Source organism: Sprattus sprattus (genome assembly GCF_963457725.1).
Source record: "Sprattus sprattus genome assembly, chromosome: 3".
NCBI lineage: Eukaryota > Metazoa > Chordata > Actinopteri > Clupeiformes > Clupeidae > Sprattus > Sprattus sprattus.
Genome location: NC_137922.1, coordinates 4,664,613 through 4,686,842, shown reverse-complemented (window position 1 = coordinate 4,686,842; position 22,230 = coordinate 4,664,613). Strand labels below are relative to the sequence as shown.

Here is a 22,230-nt window from a genome sequence, read left to right as displayed (position 1 = left end):
CTAGAACCAGACGTAGAGATACGTCCTTTTCCACGCCTAAGACGGTTTTTATAAATCTGTACTTTGACTTGGATTTGATCGAACGCACGCTCTAAGATCAAATCTGTGCGTAAGTACATTTTATAAATAAGGCCCCTAGTTGCATAGCAGCCGGTTGCCCATGCTAACCCCTCAACATCATCAAAAGCACCGAGCTTCAGAACTGGACTTTGGAGCCAGTTCTGACCTGACCAGTTCTGACCTGGGGAAGTGATCGACACCATGATGCACTCTGAACCTTAGCTTCTGGGTGACATCAGGGTTAGATGTTCCAATATTGACATTATATTTTGTGGCCATCACACATTTGACGTAACACACAAAGAAATCATACCAATGTCACAAGTTTTAGGCTGTATAAATCACTCTGCTTCCAGGTGTATTTTTAAAGAATGCTTTGTTTTTAGAAAAAAAACACAGTAATACCCATCGGAAAAGGCCACCACTGTAGTTATCATAATAAAGCAGCAATATGGAGTTCTGTTCCAAAACTAGTAAGCTAACTACCTAAAGGCATGCAAAAACCTTGCAAACACCACCAACAGCCAGGTTGACACTGATGGAAGCTTGCCTTGGTGTCTTTTGGCAGTGTAGCTGGCAAGATCATGCTATGAAAGCTTTTCTTCCATTTTTGCAGGGTATTCCAGCTCGGTATACAGAACTACATAAGGCATTTACTGTAGGGCTAATGGGAAAGACACAGGTGTTTATCTGTCCTTCACATGACCATATGCTATCAAAAATAATTTGAGGATGGTACCAAAACTATTTGCCTATAAATCCATAGCTCAAAAAGTGTCAAATTGTTGCATAGTGATAATTTAATACAGAAGGGGACACTCATCATAAACTGGACAGAAGGTTTATGTCATTCTAACTAACATTGTGTTCAATGCATTTTAAGGGGGAATACAACAATTCTCTGGACTTCCAAAAGCTTTTGACATGAAACTGTAATTAAGACCAGTTTAGCCAATATCAAAAACATGAACAGCACGTACATTCCACATGTAACTAATGACTACCATGAACATTTATCTGATTATTATTACATCTCGTCATCATTGTTCTGCTCATCACACACACACACACACACACAAAAAACACACACACACAAACACACACACACACACACAAATACTTGTGGAGGATAATGTCTACAGTGGTAAAAATGTCCAAAATCTAACAGACATACTGACATAATTCCATGATATGTTTACGTTCTGGGCCAAAAGCCCCAGGCCACTCCTGGCAAGACCAGAGCAATGAGGAGAGAAGAGAAGAGGTTCACAGCATTGTTGTCCAGGATTGCTTTCCCACAGATTCTTCTGGTCGTCTTGGACTCATAGTTCACAACTTTGCCGATGCTCTCATCATAGCCTGTTAGGACGTGAGAACATGTGTTTACCTGATCACAGTCACAGTCAATATGTTTATGTCAATATTTACCTCTTGCCAAGAAGATTATGTTTTCAGTGTGGTTTGTTTGTTTGTCAGCAGGATTATAGAAAAACACCTGGCCTGATTTTCATAAAGGGTGAAGTGTGGACCAAGGAAGAATCCAATCCATTTTGGAGCGGATCTGAATCACTGGACAGGATTTAGTTTCACTTTTGTTAATATTGTTAGATATGTAGGATATGGATGTCAGGCAAAAGGGGAGGTCAATGTTGACCAAGGGCTGGAGCCAGGTAGGGCCATATAGAAGCTTATATGTTTGGCTTCAACCATCTTGTCGTGTCTGTAGACAAAAGCCAAAATTCAGAGTCTAATAGCTCTAGCTCCAAGACACAAAAAAGCCAGGAACCATGTCTGATGGCTCTCAACATACACAAAAGGCCAGGAACCAGACCTGATGGCTCTGGTCTGGTGTTAGAGTGGGGGTTTGTCTGATATGTGGAGTTATGGTCTGATATATGAAATCTATAGGGAAAGGAAAAGAACATCTGGCCCATGCTTAGACTTCATATCTGCTGTCCACTATGGTGAAGCCCTAGTTTCTGTCCAACAGAGATAAGACTCACTGTTTGACTACTGATTCGGCTGACGTCGTCCTTTATGCTTTTTAGGATATTGCAAAAATTCCGGTTGATACCAAAGTCATCATAGGCCTTCCCTTTCGAGTTTAAATGTGACGTGTATCAACATTATTTGCTTACTGCACATGCAACAGATTTGATTTGGTTATTTAAATGGGATTACATTTAGATTAAAAAAAAATTTGATTAGATTTAAATTAGATTTGACACAAACTATTACTTTCTGATTGATCTTGTAAAAGACAGAGCAAAATTCACATGTTTTAACAGACAACAGACAGCATTACTTATAACTCCTGTTTAAAATGAAGTTCATGAAAGTTAAGGTATTCCATGTAGTTTGTTCAATGTTATCTGACTCCAGATATGAATGAAAGGCAGAATTGTGTTTTTACAGTTTGTCACGCATGCCTGCCTGAGTGGCTTATATTTGGTTACATTGCCATTTGAAAAATAAAGATAATTGTGACAATGTAAATTGTGTATTATTTGCATCTAACTTTCATGGTTAAAATATGTCCGAAGGGATGATTGGCCCCCGAGCATCTTCACATCATCAAATGTGGCCCTCTTTGAAAACAGTTTGGACAACCCTGCACTAGAGGGAGTGTTATTGTCTGGGTTTACCTGAATATTGCAATTTGGCTCCCAGAAGAGAGTCCAACCCTGATCCCAGAAGGCCAGCCATTCCCCCGTAGAGTATGAGTGGCCACTGTGGAACAGCCAGGTGCAGATCATTGACAAATAGAATCTGGGAGATGAAGAAAGCTCCACCCACGGCCACTCCCCCTAGGAGGCTGGCCAATAGGCCCACTGGAGTGACTCCTCCATTTGTTCCTGCAGGAGAGACATATCTGGTCAGTGGCATTATATCTCAGAGAATACCCATAATGCACCTCCTCCTCGTGGCTGTTTTATCCCTCTATCCTTCACTTATCTGCAACATTGCCACCTAGAGCTACCCAGCATAGTCATGGCTAGATCTTATTTTACACACATATAGTTTTCATTATAGATTTGACATTAACTACACTTTCTCTCAACACACAAGGTCTCCTTCACAAGCAGAGCAGGTTTGTGTAAGTCATTCGTGAAATATTTATTCACATTGTAGTGTTGGTGGTGACTCCTGTTCAAAAGCCTCTCAGACTGAACATGACAGTAATAAAACGCAAATGAGTGTTTGGTTCTCAGTGTAGCCTCCTATAGCCTGTATTATTATTATTCTGCAAAATCACTTCTGTTATTCTGCTATCCACAGGAATTTTAAATGATTTGGATAGAATTTAGATAACACTGCCAACCAAAGGAACGGCTGATTTTGTTAGGTTACCACAGGAATGTTTACATTTGGATGTTAGAAAGAGTCTTGTGAGATGTTGCTGTGCTAGAGAGATTGCTTCTAGGTTCTTGTCAAATAGAGAAAACACACAATGGAGACTATTATTATTATTATTATTATTATTATTACTATTCTGGATGAATGCAGCGCACCTGTGGGCACCTCTCTCCAGGTGGTGATTATTATTACCTCCAGCAAGGAGGTTATGCGATCGGGTCCGTTAATTTATTTATTTATTTGTCCGTCTGTTTGTCTGTCTGTGGACAAGATTTCTCAGAAACTACTGGGCGGATCTTTCTGAAATTTTCACAAGAGGTGGATCTTGGTCCTGGGACATCCCCATTAAAATGTCAGGATGATCCGGATTCTGGATCCGGATCTTTGTTTTCACACCTAAAGTGACACTCGCCCCGAGAGATAGATCTTGCTTTGCTATCAACGTCAACCCTTGCTGGAGGTCAGAAATCTCGGATTGCTCTTGTTATTATTATTATTATTATTATTATTCTGGATGAATGCAGCGCACCTGTGGGCACCTCTCTCCAGGTGGTGATGAGGTGGGGCTTGGTCTTGGTTGAGAAACCCTGATTTAGATAACACTGCCAACCAAAGGAACGGCTGATTTGGTTAGGTTACCACAGGAATGTTTAGATTTTGATGTTGGAAAGAGTCTTGTGAGATGTTCCTGTGCTAGAGAGATTGCTTCTAGGTTCTTGTCAAATAGAGAAAACACACAATGGAGACTATTATTATTGTTATTATTATTATTCTGGATGAATGCAGCGCACCTGTGGGCACCTCTCTCCAGGTGGTGATGAGGCGGGGCTTGGTCTTGCTGAGGATGGGGCCCACCTCTGAGGCCCAGGTATCCCCCGCGCTGCAGCACAGAGCTCCCAGGAGGGACAGGCAGAGCCAGGAGGCGGAGTACTGCTTCCCAAAGTCCACTGGCATCTCCCCTGGGCCCACTTCAATCATGTAGAGCAGAGCCAGCTCTGTGGGAACGCCCCCGTTGCAGAGCACTTGCACCCAGTTCCTCTGCCCCCCTGAGAGCACAACACCAAGGGGATCAGAAGAGCACAACTCAACATTCATTAAGAAACTACAAGCAGGTCTTTCCATTATTTATGTACATAACAATTAGATAATCATTATATTGTAAAATTATTATTACAATAACAATTAGATAAGAAAAACTATTCATAAAAAACTATTTATAAAACATACATTGTGCCCACTATCAGTGGTGACAGCCTCATTTCATAACCAAAATAAACTAGATTTAGCTTGACCTTAGCTGCTTTGGGTGTTTGTATTACCCAGGCCCTATATTCAATGGTCTGGACTAAAGGGACCGAAGAGGAACAGCAACTAACAGTGGCTAATGTGACTCAGCTAACTCCTAAGGTTCCTCTACCAGTGGCTAATGTGGCTCAGCTAACACCTAAGGTTCCTCTCCCAGTGGCTAATGTGGCTCAGCTAACACCTAAGGTTCTCTCCCAGTTGCTAATGTGGCTCAGCTTACACCTAAGGTTCTCTCCCAGTTGCTAATGTGGCTCAGCTAACACCTAAGGTTCCTCTCCCAGTGGCTAATGTGGCTCAGCTAACACCTAAGGGTCCTCTCCCAGTGGCTAATGTGGCTCAGCTAACACCTAAGGTTCCTCTCCCAGTGGCTAATGTGGCTCAGCTATCACCTAAGGTTACTCTCCTAGTGGCTAATGTGGCTCAGCTAACACCTAAGGTTCCTCTCCCAGTGGCTAATGTGGCTCAGCTATCACCTAAGGTTCCTCTCCCAGTGGCTAATGTGGCTCAGCTAACACCTAAGGTTCCTCTCCCAGTGGCTAATGTGGCTCAGCTAACACCTAAGGTTCCTCTCCCAGTGGCTAATGTGGTTCAGATAACAGGAAAGGTTCCTTTCCCAGTGGCTAATGTGACTCAGCTAACACCTAAGGTTCCTCTCCCAGTGGCTAATGTGGCTCAGCTAACACCTAAGGTTCCTCTCCCAGTGGCTAATGTGACTCAGCTAACAGGAAAGGGTTCCTCTCCCAGTGGCTAATGTGGCTCAGCTAACAGGAAAGGTTCCTCTCCCAGTGGCTAATGTGGCTCAGCTAACACCTAAGGTTCCTCTCCCAGTGGCTAATGTGGCTCAGCTAACAGGAAAGGTTCCTCTCCCAGTGGCTAATGTGGCTCAGCTAACAGGAAAGGTTCCTCTCCCAGTGGCTAATGTGGCTCAGCTAACACCTAAGGTTCTCTCCCAGTGGCTAATGTGGCTCAGCTAACAGGAAAGGTTCCTCTCCCAGTGGCTAATGTGGCTCAGCTAACAGGAAGGGGTTCCTCTCCCAGTGACTGTCTTGAAAATGTGAAGTGATTGACATCATCAGTCCTAATTCTTCATTTGCAGTCAACTGCAGCCGGTGATTACCTTCTTTATATTCTGGGTCCAGCTGCTTTTTAAGGTTGCCCTTCCATCTTGTCAGCTTGGACGAAGAGACGAAGAAAGCAAACAATGCGAAAAGGAAGCTCCAGTTGGCCACAGTGAGGATGAAGCCGACCACCATTGCTATGGAGACAGAGACAAAACCTTATGGAACAGCAAATGGTATTACATTCAGATCTTTATCTAAATCTTAAAATGAAATGCTATTTTATCTGGCAATCTAATATGTGGTTACAAAACTGATTTTACTCAGGACTGTAGGCTAGTTATTGGAAAAAAAAGAGTTAATTATGGGGCAGAATATTCTGTTAATAATCTGACTAATAGCTCGAGCAGAATGGACAATAAAATCGGATTGACAGCACTTGGTTAAACCTTTGATATTATGTTTGATAGGAAAATATAAGGCACATGTAACCATCTAAACGTACTATCCCATTACTTTGCATGTATGAGTTCAGTGCATGTTCAAAGACAACTACAGGGACTAAAAGAAATCAAGACTGAAACAAACATTAGTAAACAGAACTTTAACTGACATCTTTATAGAAAGGAAGAGAATCTGGAAACATTTGAACGGCCTGCCATTGCTCAAATACAGGGTGAAACTAAACGACTATTCTCAGTTGTAGTTCCATGTTGGTGGAACGACCTGCCTAGCACTACCAGAGCAGGGGCGTCCCTCTCTACCTTCAAGAAGCCCTTGAAGACCCAACTCTTCAGAGAGCACCTCCCTTCCTAACTGGCACCTTGGCTTAACTTGCACTAAAGCAGTATTTATTGTACCACCAGGTTTGTATTGCTCTTAGCTTGACTGTTCTCTCCCTTGTACGTCACTTTGGACAAAAGCGTCTGCTAAATGACTAAATGTAAATGTAAGTGTAAAATGTAAACTGCAGTACTCTGAGCATGACTTGGCTTGTAAGCCTTTCAGAGTTTTGGAGGTGATGTATTTAAGATACACCAATATTAAAATGCAATCAAATATGTGTGTATGAGTGTGATAAGCACACAGTGCCACATTCAGTCAGTTAGTCCTGTGTGAGTGTCAGGAAACTATCCTGGTCTCGGAATTTGAACATGTTTACGTTCACTAGATCAGACCAGAGCACACATAGTAAGCAAACTAGGGAACTTGGGAATGATTGCATTCAGAGTGGAGGAAAAGTCTCATACGTAAAAATAGGGAATGTTGTGATCATGTCCAGAGTGCTCAGTATTTAGAAGTTGCAAAAGCAACAACATGTTCTTGCTATCTAGTAACTTTCTGTATGCATGTTTCCTGAAGCAAATGTAGCTTTTATCCTCTTAAAGTGACATATTTGTACAAGTGTAGAATTCTGATCTCACAAAGATCATAACCTCTCTTACGCTGGTCTTGCTCGAGCAAATTGACATTCCCATGATCAGAATGGAGGCAGATAAAAGGCATTAAGGTAGTCCAGTGCTGCACTCACCTCCAAGGGCTCCTGAATAGTCCAGGCTCCGTCTCTTCACGGCTCGCATAGTGAGGGTTAGGGGGATCAACACAGAAAAGAGCAATCGCCATGGTGACACAGGTTGCGAAGTACCTGAAGACAACACATGAAGCAAAGGTATTGAATAAGTGTGCCTTGTGTTTTCAACATTGTAGGAATACCACTGTTATTAAGGCAGGCATGTATTAGAATGTGAAGTGAAAGAATAACAAGAACTCCAACACTGCAATCAAATGTTGGTTGTGGCCCCCAAATGAACAGGGTTGCTACAGGTCCTTTATTTAGTATGAATAATGCATCCCATCCTGTCTCATTATCAAGCTTGCCACTTATAAAAGCTTGCCATCATGATATTTGGTGTCTTTTGGCAATATAGTTGGCAATGACATGTTGTGAAAGCTTCCCTCTAGTTTTAACATGGTGTTCCAGCCTGGAACACAGAACTACATGTTTACCACCTGTTCCTCACACGACCATTACAATGAATTTTGAAGATGATACCAAAACTAGTTGCCTGATAAAAACAGATCTCAAAAGTTGGCAAATCTTTCATATTTAAAAACAATCTTTCAAAGTATAGCTTTGCAAAGCTGTTGGATCCATTTTAGATGTGTTATTAGGGGGTCCAAGCAGAGAAGCTTTTTTTCAAAAGCCTTTTCCTTTATCAAATCCTTGGTTAATTGCTGTGTTTACTTGAGTTAACTACGTTGTCGTGAGAACAGTTGTGATCCAGATCGGTAAAGCTAACTATGGTTAGCTTCTGCTCACCTTGTGAAACTCATTTTTTTTACTGTTAGCAGAGATAGCAACAGGAATATCTTAGAAATATAATACGTCTACGGGCTATACAGACACGCGAACACATGCATTGCATTAAAGGGAAGCTAAAGCAGTTATTTAACTTTTCCAAAAAAGCTTCTTTTTTTTTTTAAACCGGAACATGCAAAAATGCTATTCAGCCACATACAAAAAGACAATTCAACACTCTATACCCACCATAAATGCCATACACAACAACAAAACATTAACCTCATTAACCTCATCCTAAAACATGTTTTACTTTTTGGGATCTTAACCTGCAATAAACACTTACACATATATTAAAAAGGTGAAAGAGCACTGAGTGAGATATGTACTTTATTATTGTAACACTCTGTATAGTATTTTGGAAAACACTGGATGTTTTTAAATGTCCTATAAAAAAAGAATACAATATCATGTTTTCCCATTATAGACCCTTCAATAAATGATTACCTGAGGATGCGCTGACGATTAAGGAGATGATCCAGAACATCAACGAGAGGGCCAGGGTGAAACACAGCATTAACATATCAGCCATCATCTTGGAATATTCTTTTAGTGATAGCTCATCTTCATTGTCCATTGTCCTTGATAAAGTGAACACCTGCAAAAAAAAAATGGATTCATGTTAGCCAGTCAAAGTCTACAGGAAAGAAGTCTGCTGCATTGCAGTGGTTCAACTATTGATGTGTCTGAATTCCCTTATTGAAATCAAATTAATTTCTTTTTTGCTGTGTGTCTCCTGATCATGTCACTATCTCTTCTGTCTGGAAACTCATTCTGCTATGATGATGGTGTGTGTGAGAGGGGGGGCACTGACTTCATCTTCAATCTCTTCAAATAGAGCACTAGGTGAAACACACTTTGATGGTGGGGACATTGTGATATGGCTCCAGGTGGCCATCACATCACATGTGGACACGTGACAATCTCAGTTTTGAAAGCATCACTAGGACTGAACTACAGGGACTGGTTTATTTTTGATGCAGTCATCATTCCCAAGAAATAGCATATTCAATAGTTACTTTGGCTATAATAAGATAAGCAAAGCATGCTAATTGTGAAAATTGGCCATGACTTAAAGCTGCCTTTCTGTCTGAAGATGTAATTGTGCTAGATCCGATAGCCCCGCTTCTTCACTGATACTGTAATCAGGAAGTTTCAATTAAATGTGTGTGTGCGCCTTCTTTTTAAGAAACAACCCAGTGTTAACTCATGCGCCGGTTCCCCCAGGGCTAATGTCTCCATGTTCTCTCATTGTGAGATTACAAGGAGGGCTATTTCTCAGTAAATGGACTTCTCGCATAAAGCAAACTATGAATACAAGACATTGTTAACTCAAAAGTGATCAGTAGTAGATTGTATTCGTTGTAATGACTTAAACCAAGGCTTTTCATGAGCCAAAGGTTAAGCTCAGAAACAGGCAGCCTACAAAGGGGATTTTCAAGATTTACAGATTATGCATTTCATGGAGGGAACAAATGTCTCTGATCATGATCCACAAACATGCAATCATTTACAAATATGTTTTTCTACATACTTTATCATTTGTAAAAATACATCATAGTTTGCATGTGTATTTGTTGTGAAATGCCATTTGTATATCTGATATTCTGTGTGTGAAGTGTTGAATCTGCACTTTGTGGATCATCAAACACATTAATCTCCACCGATGTCATTAGTTTCCACTGTCATTCTGAGACACTCTTTTAGCTTTTTCACAATCCACACACTAAAAGCTCTTGATGCACACAAATGTCCCTCCCGCACAAACATAGGCAATGAAGGGTGACCACTAGGTGGCAGTCTTATATAATTCAGGCTGTGGTGCATGTGGTAGCCTAAGCCCCAAGGTTGTTTAGGACAGGGGCAATATTATACCAAACCTCAACAACCTTTCCACTATGCAGCTGAAATGGATTCTGACAGGTCAACAAACTGGATACTTAGCTAAGGTTTGTGAAGCTATGCAGTTAATAGTGCTGCACTGATTAAACTGTCTAGCTCAGCTATCTAATAACATGCTAGCTACAGTATAATTCCTTCACTCAAGATTTGCTAGTGTGAACTGAAATGGAGAAATCAAGACTCTTGATACGCATGAATGTAAAGAGTTTAAGAATATTGATTGAGCTTTTCTTAGTAGATTGTTAGACTAATGCTTATAACATTAATGGTTCTCCTAACATCAACTCTTGAGATCAGCCTGCTATATGTCTCCTGCATCAGAAGCCTTCTTGTCATTAGAACCTACGATGCTTGGGAACTTAGTGAGCTGTTACCCAGTTTTTGGTTTGGGGACTATGCTGCAGCTACTAGCAAACTACCTGTTGATCACAAAGATTGGTTAACTGAGAGATAGGCGGTATTGATTGATATTTGCATGGCTTTACCAACCCATCCAGCTTGTGAGCATTCATATACATTGCAGACATTTTCTGATGCTGGTTCTAGGACTGCATGCTAGGCATCAGCATGCTCTAGATCACTAGCCTACTCCATAAACAACATTGTTAAATTGGACAGTTTCAAACAAGTTTTAGGAAAATCTGCCCTTTTGTGTAATTGCGGTGACAGACAAATAGACCAATCCAAAAAGATATCAACAGAGTGAAATATTATTATATTTTTAACAGCTGCACTTGCAATACAGAAATCCCAGTGAGCATCAACAAACAGATGAAATAAGTGTTCACAGGAGTCAACAAGCCATGTGGGGTGTGTCAGATTATAAAGCCATGCAAATATTGATGCTACACAACTCACTGAACTACCTATCTTCCTTTACTAGTCTGTGGTCAGGTAGTGACAAACCAAGTGGTTATGGTTGAAGTGTGGGCAGGAATGAAAACATTTTGTCTTTCCCTCATGAGACATACAGCAGGCTGATCACAAGATGGGACAGAACCATTATATCAAAATTCTTCACACTTTAAATTCGTGCCTACAAGAGCTTCCAGTAACTATCTCCATTGTATATTCACACTAGCAAGTCCTCAGTTAAGGAGTTACAGGCCTGATAATGGAGTTAGACGATTAAAAAAGGCCAGCACTATTGTCTGCATCGGCTCTACAAACCTTAGATAAATATTACATTTGTTGACTTCTGTCAGGAGGACCCATTTCAGCTGTATAGTAAGCTTGTTGATGCTCACTGTACCAGTGTACTCTACTACAACCTGATTACAAGACTGCCATCTGGTGGTTTCTTCATCGCCTTTGAATTGGAGGGGAAGTGGAATTTATGTGGACCAAGATATATTTGTGTGAATCACAAAAAAGCGAAATGCGAATGATCCACAGATGCAGTTTCAATACTACACACGCAGGATTACTGATTTACAAATGACCAAATTAAATCCTACAAACAATACACACGCAAAGTATGATGTAGGACTATTTTTACAAATGATATAGTATATGTATACATTTCCCAGAAAGATGCAAAGCAAGCTGGGCTGGTGCAGTTGTTTCCTCCTTTAAGAAGCACTGCAGTGAAGAGCAAACGTACTCCAACCCCTCAGCCCTTCCGATTAAAAGTAAGCCTACATTTCCCCAATTACTTTATATTACAGTCCTAAACCCCAAGACCTTTAAACAGGATCGTTCAGCCATTACCAATGCTAACTTCTTCAGTTTGCTATCTGAGTAGTGAAATGAAGGATATGCTCATTTTGTAGCCTACTGTGGTTGTTTTGTCCATTTCAACTGTCAAAGTTGGTTGCTAGCTGGCTAGTCATCTTTAACCTGACATGCATGAATCACACCATGCATGAAGTCCAGGCCAGCAAAATCACTCCTTGCCAGAGACCGTTGGTAAGGTTACCTCCAAAGACGAAACTGCGATAATTAGATTTTAGTTTCTCCATCTTGATGATGACAGTTTCTACAAAATGTAAGATTCTGAGCAAGCTGTGAACGAGCTTTGAAAGGACTCCTTCCTGGATTACGACAGTCTTAAATCAATTTCGTCAAAAGAAAAGCCCCGCGTTCTTCAGACTCAAGAATGTGCAAAAATATAGACTCTCCACTTTGAAATGCGCGATGTCCTCTTAAAATGCTACTACAATTTGAAATCTGAGGAGGAATAAAATATATACTGAGTAGTCTTATCACTTGTGTCTCTAGTTTACCTCATGAAACCCCCTTTACTTGTACCTTACAGGAGCTGAAGTGTTGTAACTGCATGAGTAAACTGTACCTGAAACACTAGCTAGATTTACCCTAGATTTAGGTCCTATATAGAGTTTGTTGCACGCAAGGCAACTAATAAATATTCTTACCCAAGTAGCAAAATATGTAAATAGAACCAAGCCAATGTTTGATTTGGATTGTATTTATTCATTAATTGATTTAACTAAATCAATGCGTAAACTTCGACATCCGTCCTATGGGTCTACAAAACATAGAATAAAAAGAACGCACTATGTGCATTATAACAATAAGTAATATTTTTCAAGTAAGCAGCAAACCATTCTTCTGTTGTCTTACAGCTTACGGTATAGTTCGGTATAGCATAATATAGTTTAGGTATAGTTCAGTTTTTGTAAAACTTTTATTTTGATGTGTGTCATTTTGCTGTCCACATTCCTCTTGTTCTTTTTCCCTGTATCGTTCATGGCTGCGAATTGAATTCAAATGGTACATTACTGCCACCTACAGGATTGAGTTTAAAAGACACTATAGCAAAAAAAAAAAAAAAAAGAATTTATGTAGGCCTTCTGCAGTTAACCTAGCACTTCATCAGTGCTGATAGGGATGTGATAGAAGTCGATCATGTTGTTTTAACTTCTGAAGGGCACAAGATACTTTGTTGACAACATGTATCAAAGGCTATAGCTGAGACTGCCACTCAAACTTTATCGCTTCAAATACAGGACGAATCTGCTAAACACAAGGTTGCCCTAGCACTGCAACTTTCCAGTAATATTTTATTATGTAGCAAAAAAATGATGAAAAGGTCAACATTTGTTTTGTACAAAGACATACTTAAAAAAAGATTGAGTACAGGATCAATGAAGATTTCACAGATAAATCATACAGTTTTGATAAAGAAAACAAGGAAAATAGAACGAGCTTACTTACTTGTATTCAGCGCAGATGTGTTGATCCTTGTTATAATTGCTGTTTTAATTTACTGATTTGAACACCAGTCACTCACTTGAAGTATATATGACATTATGAAAGGGAAATTCCCTTTTTATCACCCGTCCACATGACGTAAAGAGCAGTTGATCTGTATCCACCCACCATTAGGAATGGGCTGCTTCTCAAAGGTTCTTTTGATTGCTTTATGAGGGCATGTGCACATGCTGTTTCTTTTGAAGATCTCCATGAAATCACACTTTCAGGAAAGAATATCCCGAGAAAGAGAAAGAAAATAGGTCAGTCTTCCCCAACATATTTGAGCTGATTCTCTCCACATTTGTGATTTACTAAATAGTACATTGAGTATGAAAACTAATAGGTTAAAGTCAAATGGGTTTAATTTTGCCAGTGTGTCGGGCCCTTTGGCTTCAAATCAACGATCCCTGCTTGCAATGGAGAACTGTCTGAATTGAACACACTCAGTGCGGGCACATGATGGCAGCACTCCGATCCTATCCGATTCTCTCCATGGGGGGTTAACTGCTCTATCTCAAAGCACATGGAAGTGACAAAACTAGATCAGTTCAAATCAAATGCGGAATGTTTACATCTGCTACCGTTGATTATACAGTAAATACGTTGTAAAATGAAACAAAACCGTTGATTATACAGTAAATACGTTGTGAAATGAAACAAAAACACACCACAGTTAAAGTTGTATTAGTATTGATTGATTCACATCGATATGAATGGATTACATGACTAACAACGGGTGGAAAAGTAATATGAAAATATTTGTTCACTGAATTAGCGCGTTCTGTCCCAAACAGTTGCGTTCCAGTTTCTAAGTTTCACTTTCGCTTTCAGTATTTCAACGTGAATGAGAGGGAGCACAAGAACTGAGCGTCTAGCAGCATTTATCATATCATATACATTATATATGATGCATGTATATGTCTGTGGGCACGATCTCAAGCACGTGCAAAAGTTGTTGTTGTCCAATTTGAATCAGATACGAGAGACACATGCGCGCCCAGTCCAATTACCAGCGGAATCGAATCGTGTGTCCAGGGGTTTACATCGGAGTCCAGTCGGACTCAAGTCGGACACAATGAATCTAGTTCTGGGGAGACACATGTGTCCAATATCCAATTTAAATCGGACTGAAATCGGAAATTGTACACATGTGTCCACACTGACAGATACATTTAAAGTAGCAATTACAGTGAGTGAGACGATACATTAAACTAAAACACTGAACTAATACAGGACTTAGACAGGGGAGGACAGGAGAACTATAACAACTAAAACACTGAACTAATACAGGACTTAGACAGGGGAGGACAGGAGAACTATAACAACTAAAACACTGAACTAATACAGGACTTAGACAGGGGAGGACAGGAGAACTATAACAACTAAAACACTGAACTAATACAGGACTTAGACAGGGGAGGATAGGAGAACTATAACAACTAAAACACTGAACTAATACAGGACTTAGACAGGGGAGGACAGGAGAACTATAACAACTAAAACACTGAACTAATACAGGACTTAGACAGGGGAGGACAGGAGAACTATAACAACTAAAACACTGAACTAATACAGGACTTAGACAGGGGAGGACAGGAGAACTATAACAGCCTGGGAACTAATACAGGACTTAGACAGGGGAGGACAGGAGAACTATAACAACTAAAACACTGAACTAATACAGGACTTAGACAGGGGAGGACAGGAGAACTATAACAACTAAAACACTGAACTAATACAGGACTTAGACAGGGGAGGACAGGAGAACTATAACAACTAAAACACTGAACTAATACAGGACTTAGACAGGGGAGGACAGGAGAACTATAACAACTAAAACACTGAACTAATACAGGACTTAGACAGGGGAGGACAGGAGAACTATAACAACTAAAACACTGAACTAATACAGGACTTAGACAGGGGAGGACAGGAGAACTATAACAACTAAAACACTGAACTAATACAGGACTTAGACAGGGGAGGACAGGAGAACTATAACAACTAAAACACTGAACTAATACAGGACTTAGACAGGGGAGGACAGGAGAACTATAACAACTAAAACACTGAACTAATACAGGACTTAGACAGGGGAGGACAGGAGAACTATAACAACTAAAACACTGAACTAATACAGGACTTAGACAGGGGAGGACAGGAGAACTATAACAACTAAAACACTGAACTAATACAGGACTTAGACAGGGGAGGACAGGAGAACTATAACAACTAAAACACTGAACTAATACAGGACTTAGACAGGGGAGGACAGGAGAACTATAACAACTAAAACACTGAACTAATACAGGACTTAGACAGGGGAGGACAGGAGAACTATAACAGCCTGGGAACTAATACAGGACTTAGACAGGGGAGGACAGGAGAACTATAACAGCTTGGGAACTAATACAGGACTTAGACAGGGGAGGACAGGAGAACTATAACAACTAAAACACTGAACTAATACAGGACTTAGACAGGGGAGGACAGGAGAACTATAACAGCTTGGGAACTAATACAGGACTTAGACATCTCATATCTCCTAAACTAATCAGTTATATTAGATATGCTACAGACAATTATCACATACAAGAGATAATATTAATACCTTTATGCTAGTGAAACTGACGAGAAAATTGGAAACACCATCAGAGATTAGATAAAGCCTAGCAACTTCAGAGAGGGAGACAGGAACAGCTTTGAGCATTTGTTGAGCGGTCACAGTCACTCAGCCCATTGCCAAAGAGCCTTTCTCTCCTCCAGGAAGCCTTCGGCTGGTTCTCTCTTTTTGTTACACACAGTCATCTGGCATATAGGTTTAAGGCTTCCTCCTAGTGGACACTATCGAATGGCAGTCTCCTCTATATTTCAAGGGATAACAAAATGCCATGCAAAGTGTGATTGGCGTGATTTGTTTTCCTTTTCATTGTGCTATTTTCTCCGCACACACTATTTAACAGTCGTAACACTATCATTTGATTTCTTTAGCAAAAACAAGTGCAGAAATGTGTAGATGGTTACAATGTAGCTGTAAGGAGGAATGCATGGGGGAAACACAGGAAGAATAGGCTGTCGTGGTATTTCTTTTGAATAAGCAGTTTAAATACTCAATTTGTGTATGTGTGTATGTTTTGTGGTGTTGGTAGTGCCAATGTGTGTGTGTGTGTGTGTGTGTGTGTGTGTGTGTGTGTGTGTGTGTGTGTGTGTGTGTGTGTGTGTGTGTGTGTGTGTGTGTGTGTGTGTGTGTGTATGTGTGTGTGTGTGTGTGTGTGTGTGTGTGTGTGTGTGTGTGTGAAGGTTCAGTTCTGCTTGTATAGGCAAAAGTCTCTGTACGCCACAGATATACTGAATGTGATTTGGAGAGCCCACAAATAAAAATGTTGGGTAATTTTAAGATGCTCTATTGGGAAATTGATGTGTTGACCAATAATTGATGTATCAATATTCTATGACATTACTACAAACTAGCTAAAAACCTATTATATTATGCAGATTCCTTATACCCTAACTTCACTTCACTCAATCTGTTGGTTAAATTAATTGTGTGGTGTGACAAATTGGAGGCCATTACTTTAAACAAAGATTTGTGTGGCCAAGCTCATTTGCAGTCATGTATAAATAATGATAAGAGCCATGTTTCTCTGTTTCCTGTTTCCCAAGGTATATCTTACAAAAGGAACTTCTTTTTCTGCAAAATCTCTTGATTGATTTAGGCCATATGTTCTATGTGGTGCGCCCAGCCTCAATCTACACCACTATTATCAAGACCAAGGAGCTTGGTTTAAAAATCAACAAACGTTTCTTACCCTTGTGCGCTATGCAGGTTAGGTGGTGTTGAAACTTTCAGGGCTGTATCATCTCGAACGCACCCCTTTTGAATGATGTCACGTGTTAGTATGGGTCGTTCGAGACAACTAGGACAGTAAGAGAAATTCGATCAACCATGACTTCAGTGAGGCGATTCATTTAACTTATTCGACATCCTTATCAAAATTGTGACGAACATGCCTAACATATAGCGTGGCTATATCAAATATTAAAAAACATTAAGTTGTACATAATCGTTGTTGGCCAACAAATAAGGACGCATCGGCTGGAGTGTCGGCTGGCTTGACCAAGAAATCGCGAGTGTTGGCTGACTTGACCGCAGTTTATTTATGGTCCGAACGATTTCCGGATTGTCTCGAACGAACCAATAGACAACCCGACTTCGTACATACCTTCTTCTTGTCTATGGTAAACAATGTCTGTATAATCTTTTAGCACGGCATGATAGCTGTCCTTCCTTATAACATGAAAAAGATGGTATTATGAGATGAAATAAGCGTTTCTGCCACTATACTTCTGTTATAACCATAGTATTTCTTTATGAAGTGTGATTACATCACGTTATCCGTCTGCGAACATCTACCCTGCCTAACGTTACAAATCAGAAATCAGGTTGTAGTGTAGTTGTATTGATCACGTTCCTTTGCTAAAGACAGGCGTAAAAGTTATTAAATCTTAGCCGTAGTTTAATTGTTGTTGTGTGTGTTCTGCCAGGTGTTGTAGAGTAGACCAGCACCATGGGAGTACACGGGCTTTGGAAGTTGCTTGAGAGCACAGGGAAGCCCATCAACCCCGAGACACTGGAGGGGAAGATTCTGGCTGTCGGTATCCTTTTTTTGACTTGCTATTAAAGATAATGCAACTTTTCCACACTGGAGGGATTTGGAGGAAGACTCCAGATCTGAATTAGTAATTAGTTAGGTCGCCTTTGTGCTTCACTGGGCCAAAGTGCTGTGTAATGGGCGAGTACTAAAAGTTTCTGCTTGGTGTTTTATTGCTAGTCACCAGCAACACTAGCCCGGTACCTAACTGGGTTAATGCAACTTGTTATGGTAAGAAAGGATAGTCTCAAATGCATTATGGACCAGTGGTTGTTTTTATCCATCTAGAACAAAATGTTGCAAAGCTTTGACTCAAGTCTCCATCAGGCCAGTAACGTTTGTACGATTAACCAGCAGGGATCTCCCTTTGTGTCATCTGGGAATCCCTATGCTCCTGCATTGAAGGGTCATAGAGATGCATATAGACGGAGCTGCAACATGTGTCTCATGCTTGTCCATTTTGCTTATGTGGCAACTGCACGGCGTACTAAAATGTACGCAACTGCTCAGACCAGAAACACTAGCTACTTAACCAGCCAACATTGCAAATGAATCAACTTTATCAGCACTTCTGTCTTATTTGTTTCTCATTCAATTAGTTGTACACACAGGACTGGCCACCCTCTATCTGCTGACATGTTGCTACTGTGTTGGTATGCTATCTCTCCCTCCATGTGTGTGAGCACTTATGCTAACTTGGAAGGCCATGTAAAGTAATGACAATATGATATCAAAGGTATTTGCAAGCTAATGACTCTCAAACCTGATTTTAACCACACAAATGACCAGACGTTAGTTGAGGCTGAGTTGCTGTAGCATCTAAAGGCTGTTCTATGCTTTATATACAAAGGGTATGCATGAGTCATTTGTCCTATTATCACATGTATTGTTTTGAGTGTTAACATGCCTTGACAGCCTACTCCCAGACATCAGCATCTGGCTTAACCAGGCATTGAAGGGTGTGAGGGATCGGGATGGCAACACCGTACAGAATGCACATCTTCTCACTCTGTTTCACCGCCTCTGCAAACTGCTCTTCTTCCGCATCAGACCTGTATTTGTGTTTGATGGAGACGCACCTCTGCTCAAGAGGCAGACTCTGGTAAGTGTAATCTGTTGGTGTTCATATCCATATCTATTTATACCATATCTATTTATTCCACCCTTCCTATATAACCGTCATTCTCATACCATATTGTATTTTATTTATTCCTGCTCTTACTGGACTCTTCACTTTGCACTATTGTTTGTATATATTTTTTAAGACTTGTTGACCATTGCACTGTTGTATTGTATTGTTTTGCACTGCTGTATTGTTTTGCACTGCTGTATTGTTTTGTGTTGTGATGTATGTATATTTGTGTAATATGTGTAAGCACACCTGAGAGCCACTGCACCAAGACAAATTCCTTGTTTGTGCAAACTAACTTGGCCAATAAAAGCTGATTCTGATTCTGATTCTGTTGGAGAATCCTGTTGAAGAGACACATTCTGTAATATTCAGTCAGGCTGTGGTGCATGACCCATTTTGTCAAAGCTAGATGTATGTATTTTGTTGAATATCCACTTTGTGATCAGGGGCTCTTATCAAATCAGGATTTCCCCTTCAAATATCTCAGTGCGCCCTCATTACACCTCCCTGAATGTATTGGTCAGACACATTTGAAGCACATCAACAGCCTTGAGGCTAACTAACGGCATCAGCGCTGCACAGAACAGTAGTATTGGCTTGTGGGGGTGTGATTTGGGCACTCTAATAACACATATTTCCCCCATCTTGACAGCCATAGCTTGGTCTGTCTTCAGTCACAATATTATAGAAATATTTGAAATTGGTTATGTGCTAATGAATTATTTACATGCATATTTGGCACTTTTTTTCTTTTCTTATTTTAAGTATTTTGTCTTTATTTTCCCTTTATTTGCTTTTAAGCACATTTAATTGCCTCTTTGTGAAATGTGCTATATAAATACATTTGCCTTACCTAGTGAGAATAAGCTTTAATTGTTTTGGAGGCTTTTCACTTTTATTTAAAAAACTGCTGATTAAGTCATATTGGTGTTTTGCCCAGGCCATCAGGAGACAGCGCAAAGATGAAATGAGCCAGGAGTCTAAAAAGACCAAAGAGAAAATGCTGACAACCTTTCTCAAGCGACATGCCCTTAAAGTGGCTCTGGGAGAAACTAGGTGGGGAATGCAGGCACATACAAACACACTTACAAACACACATACAAACACACGTACAAACACACGTACAAACGCACATACAAACACACATACAAACACACGTACAAACCCATTCTTCTTTTCTCTGCGATTGTTAATTCTTCTTATGCAGTTTTATAATGTGTCCGCTTTCTTCTTGGCATCTTAGAGTGCTTATAATGCTTATACTGTCCACTTCGATTTGAGAATTCTAGTGCATTTCCATTGCATTGGCCACACCCACAGTTTATGCTACAATTGTGGCTCCCCAAGGTATATCAAACTGCCCATCAGTCTAGTATCTCTGCACTTTGCCCATATCTAAAGTGACTCACTTAGATAAAACACTTGATTTGTCCCATCACTTTTAAAAAGCAGCAGCAAGGACTGTTAATGTAACTTTAGCTTTTGTGCCAAAGGCCAAACAGACATGCCTTTGGAACACCAACCACAGCGCACTTGGCACTGATTCTAGCTTGTCAACTGATGTATGTATTTTGGGAATCCATCTGCTGACATCCTGCTGTAAAAGCTGTTCTTCCATTGATCCCATCAGTCAGGAGGCCGTTCCCAGTCTTCCTCCGGTGAGGAGGGATGAAGTGGACGACATGTTTGCCCTCCCAGCGCTACCTGCACCGCTTCAGACGGAGATCAGGTGGAGTGAGAAGAATCTCTTTGGAGGAAAAAAAATCAACTTTTTACATTTCCATTGTCCGTATGTCTTTACTTATTTATAATATATAGCTCACATGTTGATGTATTTCCTTCAGGCCCGCCAGCCCTGATGAAGAGGAGGCCCCAGAGTGGGAGGAAGCAGCGCACCCATACAGCAGCTGGCAGGTGAGTGCAGTCTGGGCCTCTCTGTCACTGAGGAACACTTACAGTGGGCAGAGATACATAGCACAGCCCTATAACAGCCTCTCTGTTACTGAAGAACACTTACAGTGATACATAGCACACCCCTATAACAGCCTCTCTGTTACTTACAGTGGGCAGTGATGCATAGCACACCCCTATAACAGCCTCTCTGTTACTGAAGAACACTTACAGTGGGCAGAGATACATAGCACAGCCCTATAACAGCCTCTCTGTTACTGAAGAACACTTACAGTGATACATAGCACACCCCTATAACAGCCTCTCTGTTACTTACAGTGGGCAGTGATGCATAGCACACCCCTATAACAGCCTCTCTGTTACTGAAGAACACTTACAGTGGGCAGTGATCCATAGCACAGCCCTATAACAGAGCCTTTAGCGGCTCTGCCCCTCACCTCTGGAACTCCCTCCCCCCTGACATCAGGAACATTGACCCTTACTCAATCGCTCTTTTTAAAACTCACATCAAAACACACCTGTTTAGGCAAGCCTATAACCTGTAAAGGTCCTGCCAACTGAAGTTGTTGCTGTTGCTGTATTATGTATTAATATAAATAAAATAAAATAAAATGTATTATTGTTATAACAGCCTCTCTGTTACTGACAGTGGGCAGTGATGCATAGCACAGCCATATAACAGCCTCTCTGTTACTGAGGAACACTTACAGTGGGCAGTGATCCATAGCACAGCCCTATAACAGCCTCTCTGTTACTGAAGAACACTTACAGTGGGCAGTGATACATAGCACAGCCCTATAACAGCCTCTCTGTTACTGAGGAATACTTACAGTGATACATAGCACACCCCTATAACAGCCTCTCTGTTACTGAGGAACACTTACAGTGATACATAGCACACCCCTATAACAGCCTCTCTGTTACTTACAGTGGGCAGTGATGCATAGCACACCCCTATAACAGCCTCTCTGTTACTGAAGAACACTTACAGTGGGCAGTGATCCATTGCACAGCCCTATAACAGCCTCTCTGTTACTGAAGAACACTTACAGTCGGCAGTGATGCATAGTTAGCTTTTAAAATTCATATTACGTTTTGATTGTTGTTAGGGGCTTTACTTTTGTATCATTCATAATGAACTAGTTGTTTTCTTCAGTCATTCCCCAACATGTGGGGCCTTTTCATGCTCTAATGGGATGTGATTACTAAGTCATTCATTACTTTGAAAAACAAACATAATTTGCTTTCAAATCTAGTCACATAATTCATAATCCAACC

General features: G+C 40.6%; 2 protein-coding genes across 5 annotated transcripts in view; one reads left to right on the top strand and one right to left on the bottom strand.

The window, feature by feature from the left end:
• Window positions 1-499: 499 nt before the first annotated feature.
• Window positions 500-12,292, bottom strand: tmem19 (transmembrane protein 19). 3 transcript variants are annotated; one of them, XM_080835793.1, is made up of 8 exons: window positions 11,960-12,289; window positions 8,587-8,737; window positions 7,312-7,425; window positions 5,840-5,977; window positions 4,219-4,463; window positions 3,947-4,019; window positions 2,706-2,915; window positions 500-1,419 (listed from the first exon to the last, which is right to left on the bottom strand). In XM_080835793.1, exons 2-8 carry the CDS (start codon window positions 8,714-8,716, stop codon window positions 1,256-1,258), a joined length of 1,074 nt encoding a protein of 357 aa, XP_080691919.1. In that variant the 5' UTR covers window positions 8,717-8,737; window positions 11,960-12,289; the 3' UTR covers window positions 500-1,255. The 3 variants fall into 3 exon arrangements, with proteins under 3 accessions (XP_080691919.1, XP_080691920.1, XP_080691921.1); XM_080835795.1 differs by lacking the exon at window positions 500-1,419 and adding an exon at window positions 1,443-1,780 and having other exon boundaries at window positions 11,960-12,292; XM_080835794.1 differs by lacking the exon at window positions 3,947-4,019 and having other exon boundaries at window positions 4,209-4,463; window positions 11,960-12,283.
• The window catches only part of ercc5 (excision repair cross-complementation group 5), a 27,957-nt gene continuing 15,751 nt past the window's right edge, over window positions 10,025-22,230 (top strand). Inside the window, exons 1-6 of one of the 2 annotated variants that reach the window (XM_080835791.1) lie at window positions 10,025-10,088; window positions 17,803-17,913; window positions 18,836-19,011; window positions 19,982-20,097; window positions 20,672-20,770; window positions 20,886-20,955. In XM_080835791.1, coding sequence (XP_080691917.1) covers window positions 17,826-17,913; window positions 18,836-19,011; window positions 19,982-20,097; window positions 20,672-20,770; window positions 20,886-20,955 — 549 coding nt within the window. In that variant the 5' untranslated portion in view covers window positions 10,025-10,088; window positions 17,803-17,825. Of the gene's footprint in view, window positions 10,089-17,464; window positions 17,497-17,802; window positions 17,914-18,835; window positions 19,012-19,981; window positions 20,098-20,671; window positions 20,771-20,885; window positions 20,956-22,230 lie in introns of those variants that run through there. The other variant, XM_080835792.1, reaches the window with a different exon arrangement.